This window comes from Episyrphus balteatus, chromosome 1 (genome assembly GCF_945859705.1).
Source record: "Episyrphus balteatus chromosome 1, idEpiBalt1.1, whole genome shotgun sequence".
Lineage (NCBI taxonomy): Eukaryota > Metazoa > Arthropoda > Insecta > Diptera > Syrphidae > Episyrphus > Episyrphus balteatus.
Genome location: NC_079134.1, coordinates 112,495,283 through 112,516,139, shown reverse-complemented (window position 1 = coordinate 112,516,139; position 20,857 = coordinate 112,495,283). Strand labels below are relative to the sequence as shown.

Sequence of the window (20,857 nt, the reverse complement as noted above, 5' to 3'; positions counted from 1 at the left end):
AGCATCACTTATTTGAAATAGGTACATTTTTTATTTCCATTTTTCTTTATGTAATTATTGAAATTGTTTCAAGTTATTGCTGTGCGTTGTAGATTTCCAACCAAAGAATACTACATAAAATTCCAAACTTTTTTTTTTGTATCGTTCATCAAAATGTGTCATACTTATACTTATGTATATTCATTTATAGTATTACCTCTTTACTAAAAATAGAACTTCGTAGGTACAATACAATTTGTTTGCTGTCACGACTGCGTAATGCTTCTATTGTAGGTGCATAATATGTATGTACATATTTTAATACAAAAAAAAATTCTAAAACGTTTTTTTCGGAATGGAACTTAAAAATAAAACTAAACATATCTTCTAGCTATATTTTATTTTATTTAAGAATTTCAGTGATTTTGTATTATTTTTATAAGATAAACCCAATAAAATGTCCCCATAGACAAATATTGAATTTATATAGGTACACATGTATGTTATCATAATAATAAAAAAAAATAAAAAGTACCAAAAACCTTGTTTTTGAAACCCCTTTTATGAATTCAAAAATGGGTACCTACCTTTTAATTTTTAAAACATGGCGTGTTTTATTATAATAATAGGCAGTTACTTACACGTTAGGTATTTATTAAAAAAAAAGATCTAAAATTACAAGGGTTGTCATAAATTTCAGTTCCTTAAAAAGCACGCTTACTATTGATATGCAATTTTAGAAAAATAAAATGTAAAATTGCATTGTGCTTATATATTAACTCTAGTGGTTCAGTTCAAACCTTTTAGTTGAGCTCTTAAAAAATTATAAATTCCAGAGCAAAATATAAATTTTGAGTTAATTCCAATATCCTTTTTTTTATTTTTCTCATATGTATCTTCTCTAAAACCATACCTCTCATAATAGTCTTATAAGTAGACCCTTTTGAATGGAACCAATTCGTTCAAAAGTTTTTATTGGTGAATAAAGTTGGTTTACTGCCTTAAAAGTTTGCTACAACTAATAATGCTACTAAATTCATCAGTGCATTTCTGAGAAAACGGTAACACTGGTCGATTTCCAGTTTTTTTATTTAACTCGAAATTTAAGCCTTACTTGATAATGGTTTAAAAACACTTTTAATAGAAAAAATTTTTTAATACTAACATTTTTACCTTAAGGGGTTATATCTAGTTGTAAGTGCGAAAAAACGTTTTTTTTGCGGATTTTTTGTAAAGAGGCATTTCATTATACAAACAAAAAGAATACATGTACATATAGCAAATTTAATGTATAAAAATAATTCGTTGTGTATTTAGAAAAATATTGGGTTCCGTTATTTTTGTAGTAGATCTCCTAGACGACCTCCAAAAAAAGCTGTCTGGCGGTGAGCAAGATATCTCTGATACAAATCACCCAAAATTGAAAAATTCAAAATATTCATTTCCAGGATAGACAAATGCAGGTACCTAATGAACGAAGGAATAGTCAAAATTTTGATTTTTGACAAAATGGCGGCTTCTCAAAGACAAAAAATCGTTTTTTTTTTCACGAAAATTTACACTTTAAAATGGCATAAAAAATCCTTCGTTCATTACCTGACAAAAGTATCAAAGAAAATTCAGTAAAAATTTCAAGCCGATCGGTCCAGCCGTTCCGGAGTAATCGTGCTCACCGCCAGACACATTTTTTTTGGAGGTCGTCTAGGAGATCTACTACAAAAATAACGGAACCCAATATTTTTTTAAATACACAGCGAATTCTTTTTATACATTAAATTTGCTATAGGGATATGTATTCTTTAGGTTTATATAATCAAATGCCTCTTTACAAAAAATCCACAAAAAAGAAGGTTTTTTTTGCACTTACAACTAGATATAACCCCTTAAATCAAAAAAAAAAAGTCAAAAAAAAGTTACAAAATTAAGAATTTTACTTTTTTTTTTTACTAAATTGTTTGCTATTTGGTAGCGATTAAATCGTTTAATACATATTACATATGCATAGTTTTGTTGTTTTTTGTTTTTTCTTTCTCTTTATTTTTGACTTTTTTGGTGAAAATACAATACAAACTGAACTTGACAAAGTAGATTACCTATAGGGCTTGGGGCAATGATGTACAATGTCAATCACAGGTGTAACTTCTGCATATCAATATAATTCATCAAAATAAAAAGTAATAAGAAGCTCAACTCAAAAATTACCACTTTGATTTTTTTCAAGAAAAAATATTACATTTTAAAGTAGGTACCTATGTCCTATGTGTTCAAAAAGGATTTTTTATTTTTACTTTTTCAGAAATAATAATTTAATTAATTTTTTTTTTTTAAAGTAAAGTATTGTTCTTCATTTACTTTTTTTTCCTAAAGTTCTGTAAAGAGTGGGAGTTCTCGTTGAGTCTGTTTTTTAATTTTCCATGGTATTATCGTATTACAAAATTCTGCATGATCAAAATTCTTTACGATACTGTATAATCATTGCATTATGTTTGTTCGTTGTGAGCTCTAGGGCACTCTGGGTCGCTTTAAACTCGCTCTGAAGCGTGTCTTGTAGCTCTTTTTTCAACCAGAGTTATTTGCTCTGTGTTCGATGTTCGTTCGTAGAGCGCTTTGAGTCTGAACGCACTCTGAATCATTTTGTCAGAGTGCGGAATTCAGAGTTGGGAAAATAAAATCAGTTCGTTTCAGAAAAAAAAAAATTGTTTATGGAATATGAAAAGTGGGTTGTGGTTTGCGGTTAAAAAAATTGTATGGCAAATATGAGATTTTTCACAAAATTCATGAAATAAGAAACGTATTAAATAAAGGCAATAAAACCAGCTTTCGTCTGAAACTTGGGTTATTTGTGTCTTAGTTAAGTTCTTAAGAAGTTTTTGGTGTGGAGAATTCGAAGTAAAATTTTAATTATAACTAATTCTTTTTATAGTAGAGTGCGCATTTTTTTGCACTATCAAAACAAATCGCAAAAGTTTTAAGTTCAGATTTCGAATAACAGCATTTTGGTTAAGCAGTACATATAGAATTTTGAAATACAGTGTATTTTGACTTACAGTATTATGACCCATAAAATATTTTGACCCCAACCCAAATATTAAATAACAAAAAATAATTTTTCAGAATGATAGAAAGTTTACGTAAGCTTCGTTTCATAAATAGTATATAGTCGACAGTACCGTACTTTAAAATACCAAAAATTCATTTTACTGCGTTTCTCCACTATTGATTTTTTTCGCTTTTACGCGAGATAACTAATTTTTACTTAAACCCTTCTAATTTTTTTTGTTGAATTTCCAATGAGTACTGCATAATTTATCGACGTGGCCATCAAAACAAAAACTTGCCTAAAAGCTAAAAAAGATGATTAATTAAATATTATCTTTGCATCGTAAACATGATTTTTTTTTCAGAAAAAGTAATTTAATTTAAATTAAAAGCTTTTTCATCCGTTTATAAGTATGTGTAGGTATACCTACTTCTTCTGATCTGTTTTTTTTTTTTTCTTTTGACTTGAAGCTTTGAGACAGTTGTTTTGCAGTATTCTGAACTAGCAAAGAATATTTATAGATCCTTCGGTATTTAATTTAATGTTGTAAATGGATGTAATATGAGATGTGTACATATTCTACTTTGAGTGTTGTAAAATATAGGTACGTGTATCCTTGTACTGTCCTGTTTGTAATGTATTAGCAATTTAGGAGTTTTTCGATTTCAGGAGTTGGTAAAAGGAACATGTTTGTGTGTAATTAATAATTTTGATTAAGAGCTTGGTTTATGCATACATTAATGAAAAAAAATTTCTATGTTATCATTATATCAAAATTTATTAATTTTTTTTTGAAATGCATTAATTATATTGTGTTAGTTTAAAATATTTAAAATCTTGCTTTTCAATACCACTCTCGTTTGTTTTTGAGAAATTGAATATGGGAATGGATTACAATAATTTATTGTTTCTTTTTACAATGTCAAGGAAGTTTATATTCGGCTTGTTTCTCAAAAATAATTTAAAATTGATTTTTTTAAAAGACAACATACAAAAAATTAATTGTTAGGATTTCTTTTTAAATCAAGTTATGCTAATAACCCAGGCAAATTTTTCGCTGGACAAATTTTTTTTTCATGGAATGTGTTCGGGTGGTTTTCCGCCATCTTGAAAATGCGATTTCATGTCCATATTTTGACTAATTTGCCTGAGCTATAATTAGTTAATCAAAATTGTTAAATCATAATTGTAAATTTGTTGCTTCGTTTTTGAATAACTTAAGTTTTTATTACTATTATGGTGCATTAAAGCACGCCTTTCTTTAAAAATCTTCAGAAACAGGTCTGATTTCTATTTTTTTTTTTTTAATTCTTGTCTTGGAAAAGGGAAACAAATGAATCGTTATACTTGAGGGTGGTATTAGTCAAAAAATCATTTGGTTAACATAATTGCTTATTACCGCAATTAAAAGATAGGTACCTATGTATTATATTTTTTAAACAAAATATTGCAGCACATAGATATGTTTGATAATAGATCAAAAAATCCACTAAATACTCCTTTCAAATATTTATACATTTTTTTTATGGGTAATGTATGTATGTGCAAACAGTTTTCTGTCCGACTATGATGAAAACATTTCAATGTATAAAAAAAATATTTTGTTTTGATTTTTTGTTTTAAAAAGTATAACGGTGTCTTTAAAATATCGGAACTCCTTATTGTGTTCCTTGTCCGAGTGCACAAAAACATTACTGTAAAAATAGAGCTATATTCTTATATTAGTATTCTTAGTATTTGTCCTATAAGAAAATGGTGAGATAATGAAACCTACGCGTTTTTCAAAATAGCGGACGTCCCACAAGGCCAATCAATACGCAAACCAGATGTATACTTTGAATAAACAAATATGCAATACTGCATCCAAGCTTTGCTGACTTCTCAACTGTTTAATAATCCCCTGCATTTTACTCCTCATTGACTGAACTAAAAATTTGTAAAAAAAAAAATTGACTTTTTACTTGGCAAATTTTAAACAACATTAAATATTGGTAATTAAAGATAAGTTGTCCACTAAACAATCAAAATTTCATTGATACAAATTTGATATAAAACTAAATCTTACAAGTTTTTATGCTTTTATATCTCCGTGCTTCTTGTGCCAGCATAATTTCAACATAGAAGAACTTTTTTTTATAACAGTTATGTTTTTGTTGAGATAGTTTTTTTCTAAACCTCTCAATAATTTTTTTCAAATAAAGCTGCATTAAACAAAAATTGTGCAGCACTGCGTGAAATTCAGTACCATTGTATATGAATTCATATACAAAGGTTTAACTCGTGTTTAAATTTGGTTCAAATTTTAATGCACAACTGGCGCTTTTAGATGATTTGAAACAGTTTTTTTTTTCATCTCACATTTTATAACAAAGCTTTATTGCTTGCACGTAGTTATTGCCTTTATACTGTGTGTGTTTGTTTTTTTTTTTTGTCTTCTTTCTTTAATCAACATAAAAATTAAATTACAAATTCGCACGTTAACCTTCTTCTCCTATATTTTGTTGTTTTTCATAAAGACAGCACAGTGTTGCCACTATGTAGATAAATGTAGGAATACAACTTTTACTTTCAATATGTGCTGCTTTGTTATTTTGTTTCCATATTATTTCAAAGAAAAATTAAACAAAAAATCAGAAATAGAATACTGAATTTAAATTAGACATTATGACATTGTATACAAGGTATAGTATATCATAACTTAACAGAAATGTTAATGTTTGTTCTACAATTTCAGCAAACCTTTCAATTGATAAAACATAACCATTTCGGTGATTTTAAAAAAGGGGGTAAAATTCGTATAAGAACTAAACAAAAAACTAATAAAAGTAGCAACCCGAAAGTATTGAAAATCATCTTGAGTGTTAAAATAATAATACTATTTTAGAAAGAGATGATGCTCTGGTGAGATTTTGTATGAAAAGTTCTGTCTTTTCAATGTGTCAGACACTGTGTAACAATATGTTGAAAGCTGATATGTACCAAAAACTTTTTCGGGCTTAAATTTGTGGCCTAAAATACTTATTGAATTGGGCAGTTTCAAATCGTCTTAGTTTCTATTAATCTTCCCCATTAGATACAGAGAATAAAAATAATGCAATAATTGAAAACGATAAAAAACCTGCATGTGGGATGTATTTTATAAATAGAATATACACTTCGTGCAGTGTACTGATTAACTTGATTAGGGTTCGAAGAATTAATTTTTAAGAAAAAGTGTTTCAAATCAATGAAAAGAACTTGGGCTCGCTAAAAAAAGACGCTGATATTAAGGTTTACCTCCTTGAAGTACATACAACTCCAGCCATAAACAATAAATATGAATTTGCTCAGCAGATACTCCTACTCGTATGAATATGAACTTTTAGTAGATGAACTAATTAGCCTCGCTATTAGATCTTTGTTTCTGGTTTTAATATTGTTTTACTAAGTTTTAAACAAGAAAACAACTTCTGGTGGCAAACTGGCAACGTTGGGTGACACACTGTTATTGTGTAGATATGTGTAGGTATGGACTGTGGTGAAATACCGCAATCTTTCGTCTTCAAAGTAGTCATACTCTTGTAGTTAGTGGTGGTGGTCGAATGGACGTATCACTGCTTTGTATCTGTTGCTGCTTTGTATTACAACTTTTTTCTTCTCTGTAATTTATTTCGTTTTTAAGTATTTATTTTGCTGCGGTTTCAGAACATCTCAGTCAGTAGTATGTTTATATTTTTTTATTCCGTTTGTTTTTTTTTTAACTGCAGCCAACAACACTTTTAGCTAGCTAGATTGAGTTTATGCTTTCAGTTCTATGAGTCTCGAGCTGAGTTTGCTTATATTTTGGTGTGTCTTGATGTTTTCAAGCCATTAAAAAACACAAACACCGAAACAAATGCAAAATGAGTGAGTTTTTATGCCTCTTGGTGATTGACTTCAATTTAATTACACTTCTCACCCATTTTATAAACTTACTGAGTATTGTGTCGAAGAGATATATACAGATATAAAAATACAGCCTAGTCAGAAATAGATGGGTAGACGGAAATTATGTTCAACACATTTTGCATTTCGCCTGTCTTTATACGTTTTTTTTTTTATTTTTATTTTTTATTTCCTCTCCTTATCTCGCATTTTATTTTATTTTGTTTTCAATTTTTATTTCCGTTTTGTTGATGGGTTTTCATTTCGTTTTGTTATTACTCAATGAAACTGCGTGCAGCATTGGTGGTTTCACTGAAACGATACGGTTTTCAGATTTACATAGCTACCTACAGTAAAAATATAAAATATTATAACCAGAAAATAATATCTAATGTATAATTGTTAAACTTTATTGATTTTGACTTTCCACAAATTAAATAATTTGCTTGTCTGAAGTTTGAATATACGATTATTAAAAAAAAAACAATGCTGAGAAAATGTTGCTTGAATATCGCTGAGCCTTTCCAGGTTTTCAGTGCTGAGTTAAACAGTTTATTTGTATGTACCTAAATTGTTTGCTTAACAAAACAGAGTACAATCTTAGACAGTTTCTTAAGTAGGTGCCTACCTAGTTAATATAAATAATAATAAAAAAATATAAATTATATAGTGAAAATATTTAGTAATATTATTATTGAAATATACTAGGCACGTTTGTTATTTAGATCAAAAAGAATATTGTTGAAAGCCTAAAAAACAACAATTTTTTTAGACTTTTCCGATTTCCTTAAAAATTGTTGTCCAAAATGAGTTTGCCGTATACGCCATAAAAATGAGAAGTTTCTTTTATTCATTCACGTACTTATGTGAGAAAAAAACATAACCGCATTAAGACGTACGTCAAAACAATTCTCAAAATTTTCGTAAATTGCATTAAAAATTTGACGTAAAATTCCAAAATTTGGTGTTTACGTCAAACAATACGTGAATATCTCAGCAAAAAAATGGATAACATATTTGAAAAGTGCATCCTCGAAAACATAAAACTGCATACCTAGTTCAATTTGGCGTATACGGCACTAGGGCGACGATTTGGTTTCTAGAACATTAAGTTTATCATGTTTATTATACTGGCATTCCCTAAAATTATAACTTCATCCCTTAACTAACAGAGATAATGCTATCGTTTTAATCAATGCATCACTCTAATGACATAATTAGTATCAAATATAACAATAACCAATTATTCACCTTCAATGAACTTTATTCATTCTACTCTCCTTCCTGATAAGTTAACATTTAAATCGATATGTGATGCCAGTTTGCTTACTGCATTTTATTATTTTTCAAGTTTTTTCATATCTTTGTACCTATGTATTTGGAAAATCTAACTACGAATAGCAAGAAAAAAACACACAAAAACAATCGCTGTAACCATTAAAATTTATATCATTCCGTAACTGGACTATCGTCAGATGATAAAGTTTGAACGTTCATGTCTTCACGCAAAACTGAAAACGTCAATCGTGTAGACGATCATGTTGTCGCTATAATTTTTCTGCTTCACGGAAGACGAACGCATCTTTTTTTTCTTATTCTTAGTGACAGACATAGTCAGTATTACGTTTAGAGCAGTTTGAGAATTTCTAAAACCCACACACCGCTCTCAAACAGCATGAAGAAATAATCGATAGACGAAATGAATTCCGCTAATGAAGTAAATTTTGAACGTTCACGTCCACGTTTATCGTTTTGACAATTAACGTTTTGAAAGTTACGGAATGCCCTCTTGTTAATTTTAAACCTAAAGAAGAAGAGCCTTTCATTCCAATGTTATCATTGGGAACGGGTCGTTATTCTGTATTCCAAAATTCTGTATGACCAAAATTCTGTATCTGAAGAAAAAATTCTGTATGAACATAATTCTGTATTTCATTATTCTGATTTTCTATTATTCTGTATTTCAAAATTCTGTAAATCCGAAATTCTGTTTTTCAAAATTCTGCAAATCCATTATTCTGCTTTTAAAAATTCTGTAATTCTAAATCTCTACATTAAAACATGTCCCTCAAGTAAGCAGAGCAAGTACCCCAAAATTATATCAAGTGCTTCCCTACTTTTGGAAAAACTTAATGTTCTGCTAACTCGATTTAAAGTCAGCAGAGCAATTACCAGAAAATGTCTTAAACTATAAAAACTGTGAAAAATTCGGGTTTGGTTTAATATTTAGGTGCCAAACAAAAATTCCAAAAAAAAATTTTTTTTACAAAAATAATTTTTACTTGCTCTATAGGGCAAGTATTGGTTTCGTGTAGAAAAAAAAAATCGAGGTTTTAATCAAAACCAACATTACGATGATGGAGAAGATCAAAAAAGTGGTTTTCGTCATGCCGTCCGTCGGTCTGTGCGTGTGTGCGTCTGTGCGTCTGTGCGTCTGTGCGTCTGTGCGTCCATCTGTACATCGAGCTAGGGCCTAAACGGGTGGATGGATTTGCTTGAAACTTGGTACAGATGATTTTTACGTAATTCCCTAGGTCCGTTTTTTTTATTTTTTTAATATCTCCAATTTAACGCATATCTCCCATATAACGTTTTCGAGGTATTTCAAATTTCTCGAAAACGGCTCTAACGATTTCGTTTAAATTTGGTGTGCGCAGTACTCTTATTGATTCCAACAAAACTGCGTTTTTAGTTTTTCTCAAAAAATGCCAAGAGCGGAAATATGGCGTTGCCGTTTTTCAAAAATTGACATGTTTTTTAAGTCCATATATTTCATCAAAGCAGAAGTCAATTTTTTCAAAATTTACAGACATCATAGGTATTGAAGTGTAAAATGTAAAAAAAAATTTAAAAAAAAAGTTTTTCAAAAAAATTTTAAAAAATTGAATTTTTTTAACTTTCGATTTTTTTTTTTGTTTTTATTTTTTTTTTTCTTCACAAAATCTTAAATTTCCAATAGATATTTAAGATAAAGATGCTTTGAACTACAAGAGCAAGTACGTGCGACCCAGTCGTGCATTTTATTTTTCTGTGATCTTCGAAAAATTTTTTTTTTTGAAATTATTTTGAATATTTAAGTGCTTTGAGTTAAGTACCCAATTTTCGAAAAAAATTTCCGAGATTTTCCATTAAAAAAAAATATTTTCATTTTCCATACAAATTCATGTTCTACTAACTTGAATTTGTTTTTTTTTTTCAAAAAATTCCACTTTTTCGAAAAAATTGGACATAAATAATTGAATGTTCGACTAATTTGAATTAAGCGCTCCATTTTCCGATAATTTTTCCGAGATTTTCATGTTCTGCTGGCTTGAATTTCATTTTTCTCAAAAAATTCAATTTTTTTCGACAAAATTCGAATGGAGTTATTAAGTGCATGACTAATTTGAGTTAAGTAGAAGTACCCTATTAAAAAAATATTTCATTTTCCATGTTTTTTTTTTTTTTTTTAAATAAAACTTAAAACCATCGACACACAATTTATCCTTTCCTTTATTAGGTTTTAATAACTTAATATTTTCCATTTTTCTGAATTCATTTTATATCACCATTAACTCATAATACTTAACTTAAGCTGTCGAACGCAAACTGCTTCAAGGTTCTGCATAGAAAATATCAAAAATCTGTACTCCGAAATTCTGTAAATGATAAAAGAAAAATTGTTTTGATAATGAAAAAAGTGCGCACTTTTTTCATTATCAAAACAATTATTCTTTTATCATTTACAGAATTTTGGAGTACAGAATTTTGGAATACAGAATTTTGAAATCCAGAATTTAGTGTTTACAGAATTTTAGAATACAGAAGTTTGAATTTACAGAATTTTAAAATACAGAATTTTGAATTTACAGAATTTTAAAATACAGAATTTTGGAATACAGAATTTTGGAATCCGAATTTTGGCCCATACAGAATTTCGACCTCAACCCGTTATCATTATATTGTAGTTATTGCAATAATATTTTTTTTAGTGTATTTGCTTTTGTGGAATTCATGCATTATTATACATACTTCATTAATTAAATATACAGGGTGTCCCACAGTCACCGCCCCAAATGAAAACCATGGATTCCTGAGGTCATTTTAAGTCGAAAAACTTAAGTGGCAATTTTCTCGTTTTCGTCCCGTTTTCGACTTATGACGTTTTTAATGATTTTTGCTCTCTTTTCCCTTTAAATGGGCTTATCTTTGCCAAACGACGTCTGATTCGAATGATTTTTTTTACAACCAATCAAGAGTTTTTTACAGTTTGTCTCAAGTCTCAGTTTTCTGCGGATAACCGTTTCTCCGCCATTTTACATCAACCACAATTTTCTTCGTTTTTTAAGTTGTTTTTTACACTTTCATATCAATTGAGACAAAAAAACACGTTAATAAGTATTAATTTTTTGCACTTATTATTAAAGCCCAATTTATTTTCTTAAAAATGATAAGATTTTTTCATAAAAAAGACTACTGAAAGTAATTAAAAAAAATAAACAAACTGAGTGAATTAAAAATAAAATAATTTTTAAATACAAAATTAATTTAAATGAATTAAAACTTTTTCTGAGATTTATCTTTTTCTTCTTTTCTTAATCACAATAGCTCAGAAAAAAAGTTTTTAATTCATTTAAATTAATTCTTTATGTAAAAATTATTTTTTTTTTAATTCACTCAGTTTGTTTATTTTGTTAAATTACTTTCAGTAGCCATTTTTATGAAAAAGAACTTATATTTTTTAAGAAAATAAGCTGGGCTTTAATAATAAGCGCAAAAAATTAATACTCATTTACTTGTTTTTTTGACCAAAATGATATTAAAGTGTAAAAAAGAACTTAAAAAAACGACGAAAATTGTTTTTGATGCAAATTTGCGGAGAAACGGTTGTGCGCAGAAAAAAAAGTTTTGAGACAAACTTAAACTGTAATGAATTCTTGATTGGTTGTAAAAAAATCTTTCGAATCAGACGTAGTTTGGCAAAGATAAAGCCAGTTAAAGGAAAAGAGAGAAAAATCATAAAAACCGTCATAACTCGAAAACGGGACGAAAACGAAAAAATTGCCACTTAAGTTTTTCGACTTAAAATTACGTCAGAAGTCCATGGTTTTCATTTGGGGCGGTGACTGTGGGACACCCTGTATAATTTCAATGTTTTTATCTTGTTCTGTTTACAACTGTCTTATATCCGAACTCTCAAAAACATTTTAGCGCACTTATTATTTGATGGGCACTTTTGTAGTGATTTTTTTAATGAAATAACTCCAATAAAGTGCACACTTAAAATAAATGAAATACACTGAATGAATGATTGTTATTGTTTTTGTTTTGTTTTATATTTTTTTATTATAATCCTTAATATGTATATTTATAAAATCTATTATAAGAAAAGCAGTCGAAGGAAAGACAAAGATGATGCAGAAATCTAACTAACAGATGTAATTTGTTAAAGAATTGCAAAAATAAATTAACTTCAAATAAAAATGAAGAATAACTTGAAATATATTATACATAAAAACACAGTGCAAAACTAACTTAAAGTGTAGAAGTGATTTTTAAACCAAAGTAAATTCAACACAATTAATTATGATTAAACATAAATTATATCAAAATTGAACGCTGCAACTTAAGTGGATTAAAAGAGCTAATACAACGCTGATTTTTGTTTGCGCGGATTGTAATAAAATTAAGATCACCGATTTTTAATGAATATTTGGGTAAATATTGATTATTATAATTTTTTTCATATTACTAAAAACGGCATACAAAACTTTGGTAATAATTTGATATCTATGTAGGAATACAAGTGACCTCAAATTTGTTTGTATAACTTTTTCAAAGACAGAAAACTAAAGGTGTTATAAGTGTATTTAATTTTTAAACAAAATTTTTCATCTTTTCTAACATAACCAAAAATGTGTCAATTGAGGTAGAATGTTTCTTGAACCATGTGTGTTTGAGGATATTCAATTCACAATCACACAAAGAGAAAAAATTCCAATGTAAAATCAAGTTGAAAAATTGATGTTTTGAAAATAACTCAATTTCAAATTTTTATAAATATTTCATTTCTATACTTGAAATCGTTTCGTTTTCAAAGGACTAGCCCAGGGAAATTAGTAAATTAAATCGCATTTTTCGCGGGACAAATTTTTTTTTCATGGAATGCGTTCGGGTGGTTGTCCTTATCATAAAAGTCAATTTGTTGGGATAATTGGAGGTTGGGAACAGCCGCCATCTTGGAAAAGAGATTGGTTTTGTTTTTATTGAATAGCTCCATTGTTATTCATTTTAACAAAAACTGACAAAGGTAAGACTTATTAACAATAAAATTATCTAAAAAATCATATACAAAACAATTCCGTGAGTTGATTAAATAAAATTTTATAGTTGGTCAAAGTGCCTGTTTGTATCGCAAGGTTGGGGCAAAATGACATTTGTTCATATATCTGACGAACCTCCAATTATCCCAACAAATTGACTTTTATGATAAGGACAACCACCCGAAAACATTCCATGAAAAAAATTTTGTCCCGCGAAAAATGCGATTTCATGCCCATATTTTGACTAATTTCCCTGAGCTAGACATGAATTATACTTTTTTATCTGAACAATTTAAAAAAAAGATGTTTTAGTGTTGATTCTACATAAAACATGGTATTCAGATAAAAAAGAAAGACGTTAACAAAGAACAATTTGCACTATTTTTACTTGCGATATGGGTACTTTATATCAAGTTATGCATTCGTACAAAAAAAAAAGTTGAGATAACATTTTTCCATGACATTACGATGATAGAGAATGCCAAAAAAGTGGGTCCCGGAAGTCCGTCTGTCTGTAAACGAAGCTACAGCCTAAACGGATGGACTGGTTGATGTCAAACTATGTATGTAGCGTTATTTGGCGACTCTCCAGAGGGGTTTTTGGAATTATTTTTTTTTTGACCAAAAATAATGGTACTTGTCATATACCGATTTTAGTAAAGTTGAAATTGCTCAAAAACGGCTCCAACAATTTTGTTTAAAAAATTCAATTAGAAGTTTTAAGACAAGGTCTATCCTCTAATGAAAAAATTTATTTTTCAAAATCATTATTAACGGAACTTGCCATAGAACAGTTTTTTTTTTCAATCCGATTAGCTCCGAAACTGTTTTTTCGATTTCAACGAAACTTTTTGTGAAAAAGTATTTATACAATTTTAATATAAGCCAAAAATAAAATTTCGAAAAAAATAATTTTTGGATTTTTAAAAAAAATTTGAAATTTTTTTTTTTGAAAAATCAAACTTTCGAAAACGGGACATTGAATTTTTTTGAAATTTTGTTTTTAGATGTTGATTAGTGATTTCTACAAAATGGCATACCAATTTTATTTTAAAACTTTTTTTCCAAAAAATTATTTATAAAAAATTAGTTTTTTTAAAAACGGCTCTAACGATTTTGAAAAATTTTTTTCTTCTAAAAATGCATCTTAATATATCAATCAAAACTTGTTTTGGAGGGCAATTTGATTTCAGATTTTGTTTTATTTTTTTAACGAATTTTATGTTTTTTTTAATTTAATTTTTTTTTACCTGACATTTCCCAAATTTATATATAAAAAGTCTTAAAAATTTAAGCAACTTGAACTCTAAGAGCAAGTTCGTGCGACCCAGTTGTGCATTTTATTTTATTTTGATTTTAAAGAAAAACATTTTCCTTTTTGAATTGAAAATAATATCTAAGTAAGTACATAAGTAAGTAATTCATTCAGTCCTTAACAATTGAATATAATATTTGGAATATTAATATATCTACATATATACTTCTGCTTAGAAAAAAATAAGAGTAATGCAACATTTAAGGAAGCGCAACTTTGAAATTCTTTCAAAATATGTAATCGGAAACACATATGAAGGAAAATCGTTGTTAATATATACACACAGGGTGTCCCAAAAGTAATGGATCAAACGAAATATGCTGATAGGCCAACTTAAAGGCTCTCAGAATTCGGTAACTTGTTCATCCCAAATCCTTACGGTTTTCGATTAAATGTTTTTGTGAAATTTCGAAAAATGCCGATTTTGCATCAGTATTTTGCTTCCTCCGCTCATAATTGATTTTTGTTTTTTACAATTCTTCCACTAAAACGTTGCCTAATAATAGGAAATAATTAATTAATCAAAATATTTTTTATTTCATACGCCATTTTGCTGCAAATTAATTTTCAGTTTCATGTTTTATAAAAACTAAATTTCTTACTTTTATTTCAGAGCAGCATCCCGAAAAAAAATTGTATGGTGTGATACTGGTTTATTATTTTAAAAACTGTGTTATTGCAGTTTTCAAAAATGTATAAAAATTTCCAAAGTTGAAATTAGAACGAAAGATATTATAATTTAAATGTAACAAAACAGGGTTTTTCAGAGAAAAATAACAAACAAAAGTCGAGACTTTTATTCAAAAAGAAATAAACAAACAACAGTCGAGAAAATGTGTTTATTTTTGTTTGTTATTTGTTACATTTCGAACCTATTGATTCCAAATACGTCTTTTTCGTAAAATTCTGTCTTTGATTATTTCTCTGAAGGTTTTTCTGACCGTATTTACTTGACTTGATTAATTAACAATTTATTATTCATATATTGAGTTTAAGTTAAATCTTTTCTATTGTTAGAATTTAAGTAGTTTCTTATGTTAGCGTTTAACATATTAAATAAATAAATAAACTTGAGTTAAATTAAAAGTTGAAAATTTTTCTTTGCTGAGCTAGTTTTCAAACTGTAGGTACTTTTCTCTCAAAAGTTGTTGTATACTTTGATGTAAATCCGTAATCGTATGAGATCCACCTGTTTAAATAAGAAAATCAGAATCATGTTCTGAGAGCTCAGTGCAGCACGTCAATCCTCCATAATTGTGAAAAACCGTTAAATTGTCTAAAACTCTAATTTTTGTTCTTTTTTGAGTCAATGTTTAGAGTATGAAGTAATTTTTTCATAAATAATTTGTAGAAAACTTTCTAAAAGTCACACTTTTTTTTTCTTTTTTCTAATTACAGCAACAAAAATTTCTTAAAAGACCAGCGGAAGATGTGGACAATGGGGCTGACAATTTTGAACCACCCGTCAAGCTACAGCATAATGGCTCAGAAAATTTAACCAAATTCTCGGTAGAAATTGTTCAACAATTAGAATTCACAACTTCGGCGGCTAATTCACAGCCCCAACAAATAAGCACAAATGTTACAGTAAAAGCGCTTACCAATACATCAGTAAAAAGTGAAGGCAGTAGTGGGGGTCAGAATCAACAACAACAAAATTCCGGAAGTAATCAACAGCAGCAGCAACAAGGTGGCGGTGTTCCTGGACCTGGGGGTGATCTAAGTGGAAATAATGGCATGGGTGGTGGACAGCAAGGAAACGGCAGCGGTCTAATGGGTGGACATAATAAAGCATCAACGCTGGGTGGCTTAGCCAACCTTGTTGAATGCAAACAAGAGCCAGATCATGACTTCTCTGATTTGGGAGTGGGCCTGGAAAAGGACGGTGGAGGCCCAAATGGAAATTTTCCTGGTTTTCCCGATCTTATGGGTGACGATACAGACGAGGGCAATGATACATTCAAGGAGTTGATATCTGATTTACAGGATTTCAATCCCGGATTCTTGGATGGATTCGACGAAAAACCGCTACTTGATATTAAAACCGAAGATGGTATTAAGGTGGAGCCTCCAAGTGCTCAAGATCTCATGAGCAGCCTGAATGTAAAATCAGAAAATCCTATGGCACAATTTGCTTCGCAATTTGGGGGAGGACCGGGAATGGCTGGATCTGGCATAGGCGATAACCAAGGACTGAACAAGATGCGCAATCAATTCCAAAATGGTCCTAATGGTCCAATCACAGAGCTGTCTCTGGCGCAAACGCTCAAACACATGGCTGAGCAGCACCAACATAAAAACGCTATGAGCGGTATGAACTTCCCTCGTCCTCCTATGCAACCTCCACAGCAAAATCAAATGATGGGCGGCAGTGGTGGAAACCCAAACAACCGCTACAATGACTTTGGGCCATTTGTAAACGATTTTATGTCTTCTGGAGGTCAGAATGGTTCAAATGTAAATAGCGGTAATCCTATCAGCAACCAACAACAACAACAACATCAACAAAATGCCCAACAACAGCAACAACAACTGCCTCCACAATACCACAAAGGTCCTACATCTGCACAATCATTTGTTGATATTAAACAGGAACTCTTCTACTCGTCTCAGAACGATTTTGATCTCAAAAGGCTGCAGCAACAGGCTCAAATACAACACCAACAGCAACAACATCAACAGCATCAACAACAACACCAAGCGCACCAACAACATCAACAGCAAGCGCATCACCAACAACAACCAAATCCCAATATGGGCCCAAAAATTGGCGGAGTTGTTGGCTCAGGCTTCCCAAAACCCACCAACCCTCAAGCAGCGCAACAGCAGCAATCAGCTGCCGCAGCTGCAGCTGCTCAACAAGCTCAGCAACAGCAATACTCGCCATACAGTTCGCCCATGTCACAGCAGGGCAACAATAGTCCTGCAGGACCCAATTTCATGCAGCCACCCCGAGGTGTCAATGCTGGCGTCCCTCCTAACATGTCCTCGCAATGCCCACCGCCTCAACAACAGCAACAACAACAACAGCCGCAACAGCAGCAACAACCATCGCAGCAACAAAGTTCGGCAAATGCTGCCAACGCCCAGCGACAGAACTCAGCGGGTGGTGTTGGCAATGGAGTCAATCCAAACAACAGTGGTTCAAATAGTGGTGGTATTCAGTCAACAGCGACAACAACATTGCAAATGAAACAAACTCAACAGTTGCACATAAGCCAGCAGAGTGGAGCACATGGTATTCAAGTAAGTAATTTTTTCTTATTATTTAACGAAATCAATTTATTTCGGTCTAAGTCAAAATGCAATCCCGCGTGCCTGTAAATAAAAAAAGGGACCAGGTATGATTTTAAAATTTACAAATTTAGCATCCTGAAATCATTTTTGGGATTCAATTTTGTGAAACCTGCCGCGTCTTCAAGATCACTGTGCCAGATCAGGCTCATTTTTGATATACAATTCGGTATTGTAAGATTAACAATCTGACAATAATCATGAAGTTTTCTGGCTATGTGAAGTTGACACCCCCAAATGCCAATTTTTTTTTTCAAACCTGCCTGTTTCTGTGCTCAATGTAAGCCCAGGACAGCCCAAGATTTTTTTCGCTAGACCACCCTTAGCTCTAAAATTATAACGGAATTATTTTTGTTTCACCTCAAAAATCACAAAAATTAATTTTTTTTTATTCAGTGTAAAAATTGTTGGTTTTGGACTGTGATTCGTTTGCCCAACGTTAGCCCAGGATAGCCCAACTTTTGTTTTCCTTATTCCACTATTTTTTCAAGAGATACAACAAAAAAATCAGGATCTGGAATATTTGAAAAAAAATAAAGTATTTTTTGACAACAACAAACAAATCTTACCTACATATATGTATTTTGAAATAAGTTTTTGCGATATTTTTGAACAAAGATAAAAAAACACAACACAAACCACATGGTTAATTTAGAAAAAAAATTAAAAAGGACATTTTTTACTGAACAAAAAACAAATTTTGATTTTTAAGACGTTGGTAATTTGAAAAAAGTTTTTTGCCATAATTTTTTAACTAATGGTTGGCTAACGAAAAAAGTGATGTCATTTGTTGGAATTACCAAGGTTAGTTCAGAAAAGTCTAAAAAGTTCTATTCGTGTAGTGAAAAAGAAATCACTTCACACACAATTTATTTGCGGTTACTTTTGAAAAAAATTTGGAGAGATTTTACTAAGCATGTAGCTTTTCTAGGTGCTTCTATTGAAAACCAAAAATATTAATGATTTTTTACACTTGAAATGAAACAAATCTACTTATGCTTTTTAACAGGAATGTTATATGGATACATTCAATCAAGAAAGAATATAAAGCCAAATGCCCACGCCAGTGGATTTACTTTATTTTTAAATTATAAATAAAAAAAGGTCACTGAGGTGTATGCGTACTATTTTTTTAAATTTTTTGGGAGCTGAATAAAAACTAATTCTTCTATAATTTTTAAACTAAGCGTAGGATAGTGAAAATAAAACCTTGGGCAATCGATCCATGTAGGTTTGAAAAAAAAATTTAGCATTTGGGGGTGCCAACTTCACATAGCCAAGTTCTCCATCCACTAGGACCTTTAAAGGGGTACTTGAACAGTTTTCTTGATTCCTGATTTTCCTCCTGTTATGGATTTACTAAATTTTTGGCATTTTCCTATATCAAATACATTTAGTATCCCTAATTTTAAAATTTAAAAAAATGAAAAAAAAACATCAATGATCTCAAAATCCGTTCCGTCAATTTTCTTCAAATTTTGTTTTTATAGGTATGTGGATTACTGTTTTCTTAAGAAACGACATACATACAAAACTTTATTAAAAAAATGTATAAAAAAACATTTTTTTTTCTTAACCCTTTACCGCATGAATTAATATTTGCGTTGTTTCAAAACATCCTTCAATCATTAAATAATAAGACCATGAGCCAAATTTGGCCACGTATGCAATAAGGGGTAGTAAATTTTACCAATTTTATTTATTCACTTTATGTAAAGAATGCAAGAAAAAATATGAAAAGATAAATATTTATTATTTAAAAACAAAATAAAGTTAAATAAATGCATTGTATTAAGGTAAGGTTAAGAATTAATTTTAAAAAATGGCTAATTTTAAGAAATCAAAGACATAGGTTGAATATTAAAATTTTTGTATGTACCCACCAATTTCTTTGACTTAACCGAATCATAAGATTCTCACCGCCATGCCTGGCCTTGGGGTGAGTTTACCTTCGATTGAATTGTCTCTATTCGGGGATGGCGAGTGTAATCTTATTTCATCAGATAACATTCTATTTACTTTCGTTTCATCCAACAAAGCATATTTTTACAATTGCTTACAGTCCAATAATTTAAACCTACCTTTTAGTAAAAACTAAGAGTGCCTTTCTATGCTTTGAAATCATTTCTATTTACTTGCACTCCATCTGAAGAAACCTTTAGTACTTTAGTTAAAGTACTTCCAATGTAAAAAATGAATTCAGTTTATACAGAATTGAAATTATTAAGCCGAAAATTGATAAAAATAAAAATTGAAACTTATTCCCCTTATCTATAGAAATATTCGATTTTTCCTTCAAAAATGCAATATGGAAATGGGACCACTGGCACTGTACCTAGCTGTTTTCAGACTTATGCCTTTACACAAAATACTATTGTGTAATTTAAAATTATTGTTTTCAGAACTCTGAATAGCAATACGTATGATTTAATATTTTATTAAATAATAAATGGTTTATCTTAATCATAAAAAAAGGAAAAAAAAAAACAAACTTCATACGCCCAAGACATCTTCAGAGCACTAATTAAATTGCTCTCCCCTTATAATAAAAAAGAACATTCCAACTTTATTCTCAAATTGTACACATACCAAAGAAAGCTCTATATGTATTGGGCCTTATTTAAGCTATAACAACCATTCCATTACCGTTCTAGCAGCATATTAAGTCAAATCACACCACCTCTATTTATCACTATACAATGATTCTCATGCCTTAATTTTTTTTACCAAACAAAATATTGCAAAAGTGGATCTCCCGACCGCCCGAAAACGACCTACCACTTACGCCATCTTCATCAACCTTCCCATTGCTACAAGTATACCTATCCGCTCGCCGCCACACCGCCCTCCACCGCACCTTGCCCCTGTCATTTTTGCTATTTCTTATACCTGTAAAGCAATTTTAATATGAAAGCCAGAATGAATATATTATTAAAGCTTTTAACATCTTCAATTACTTAACTCCAATAAGCTCTGAAATCAACGAAACCTCCAACCATTTTCTTTCTCATCGTTGTATCCAAC

General features: G+C 30.1%; 1 protein-coding gene across 7 annotated transcripts in view; it reads left to right on the top strand.

Moving 5' to 3' along the window:
- The window catches only part of LOC129906973 (neurogenic protein mastermind), a 151,505-nt gene that overhangs the window by 102,791 nt on the left and 27,857 nt on the right, over window positions 1-20,857 (top strand). For 4 of the 7 annotated variants that reach the window (XM_055982970.1, XM_055982972.1, XM_055982969.1 and 1 more), the window contains one exon: window positions 15,938-17,785. In XM_055982970.1, the coding sequence (XP_055838945.1) occupies window positions 15,938-17,785 (1,848 nt within the window). Of the gene's footprint in view, window positions 1-12,288; window positions 12,619-15,937; window positions 17,786-20,857 lie in introns of all 7 variants that reach the window. The other 3 variants (XM_055982976.1, XM_055982975.1, XM_055982974.1) reach the window with 2 other exon arrangements.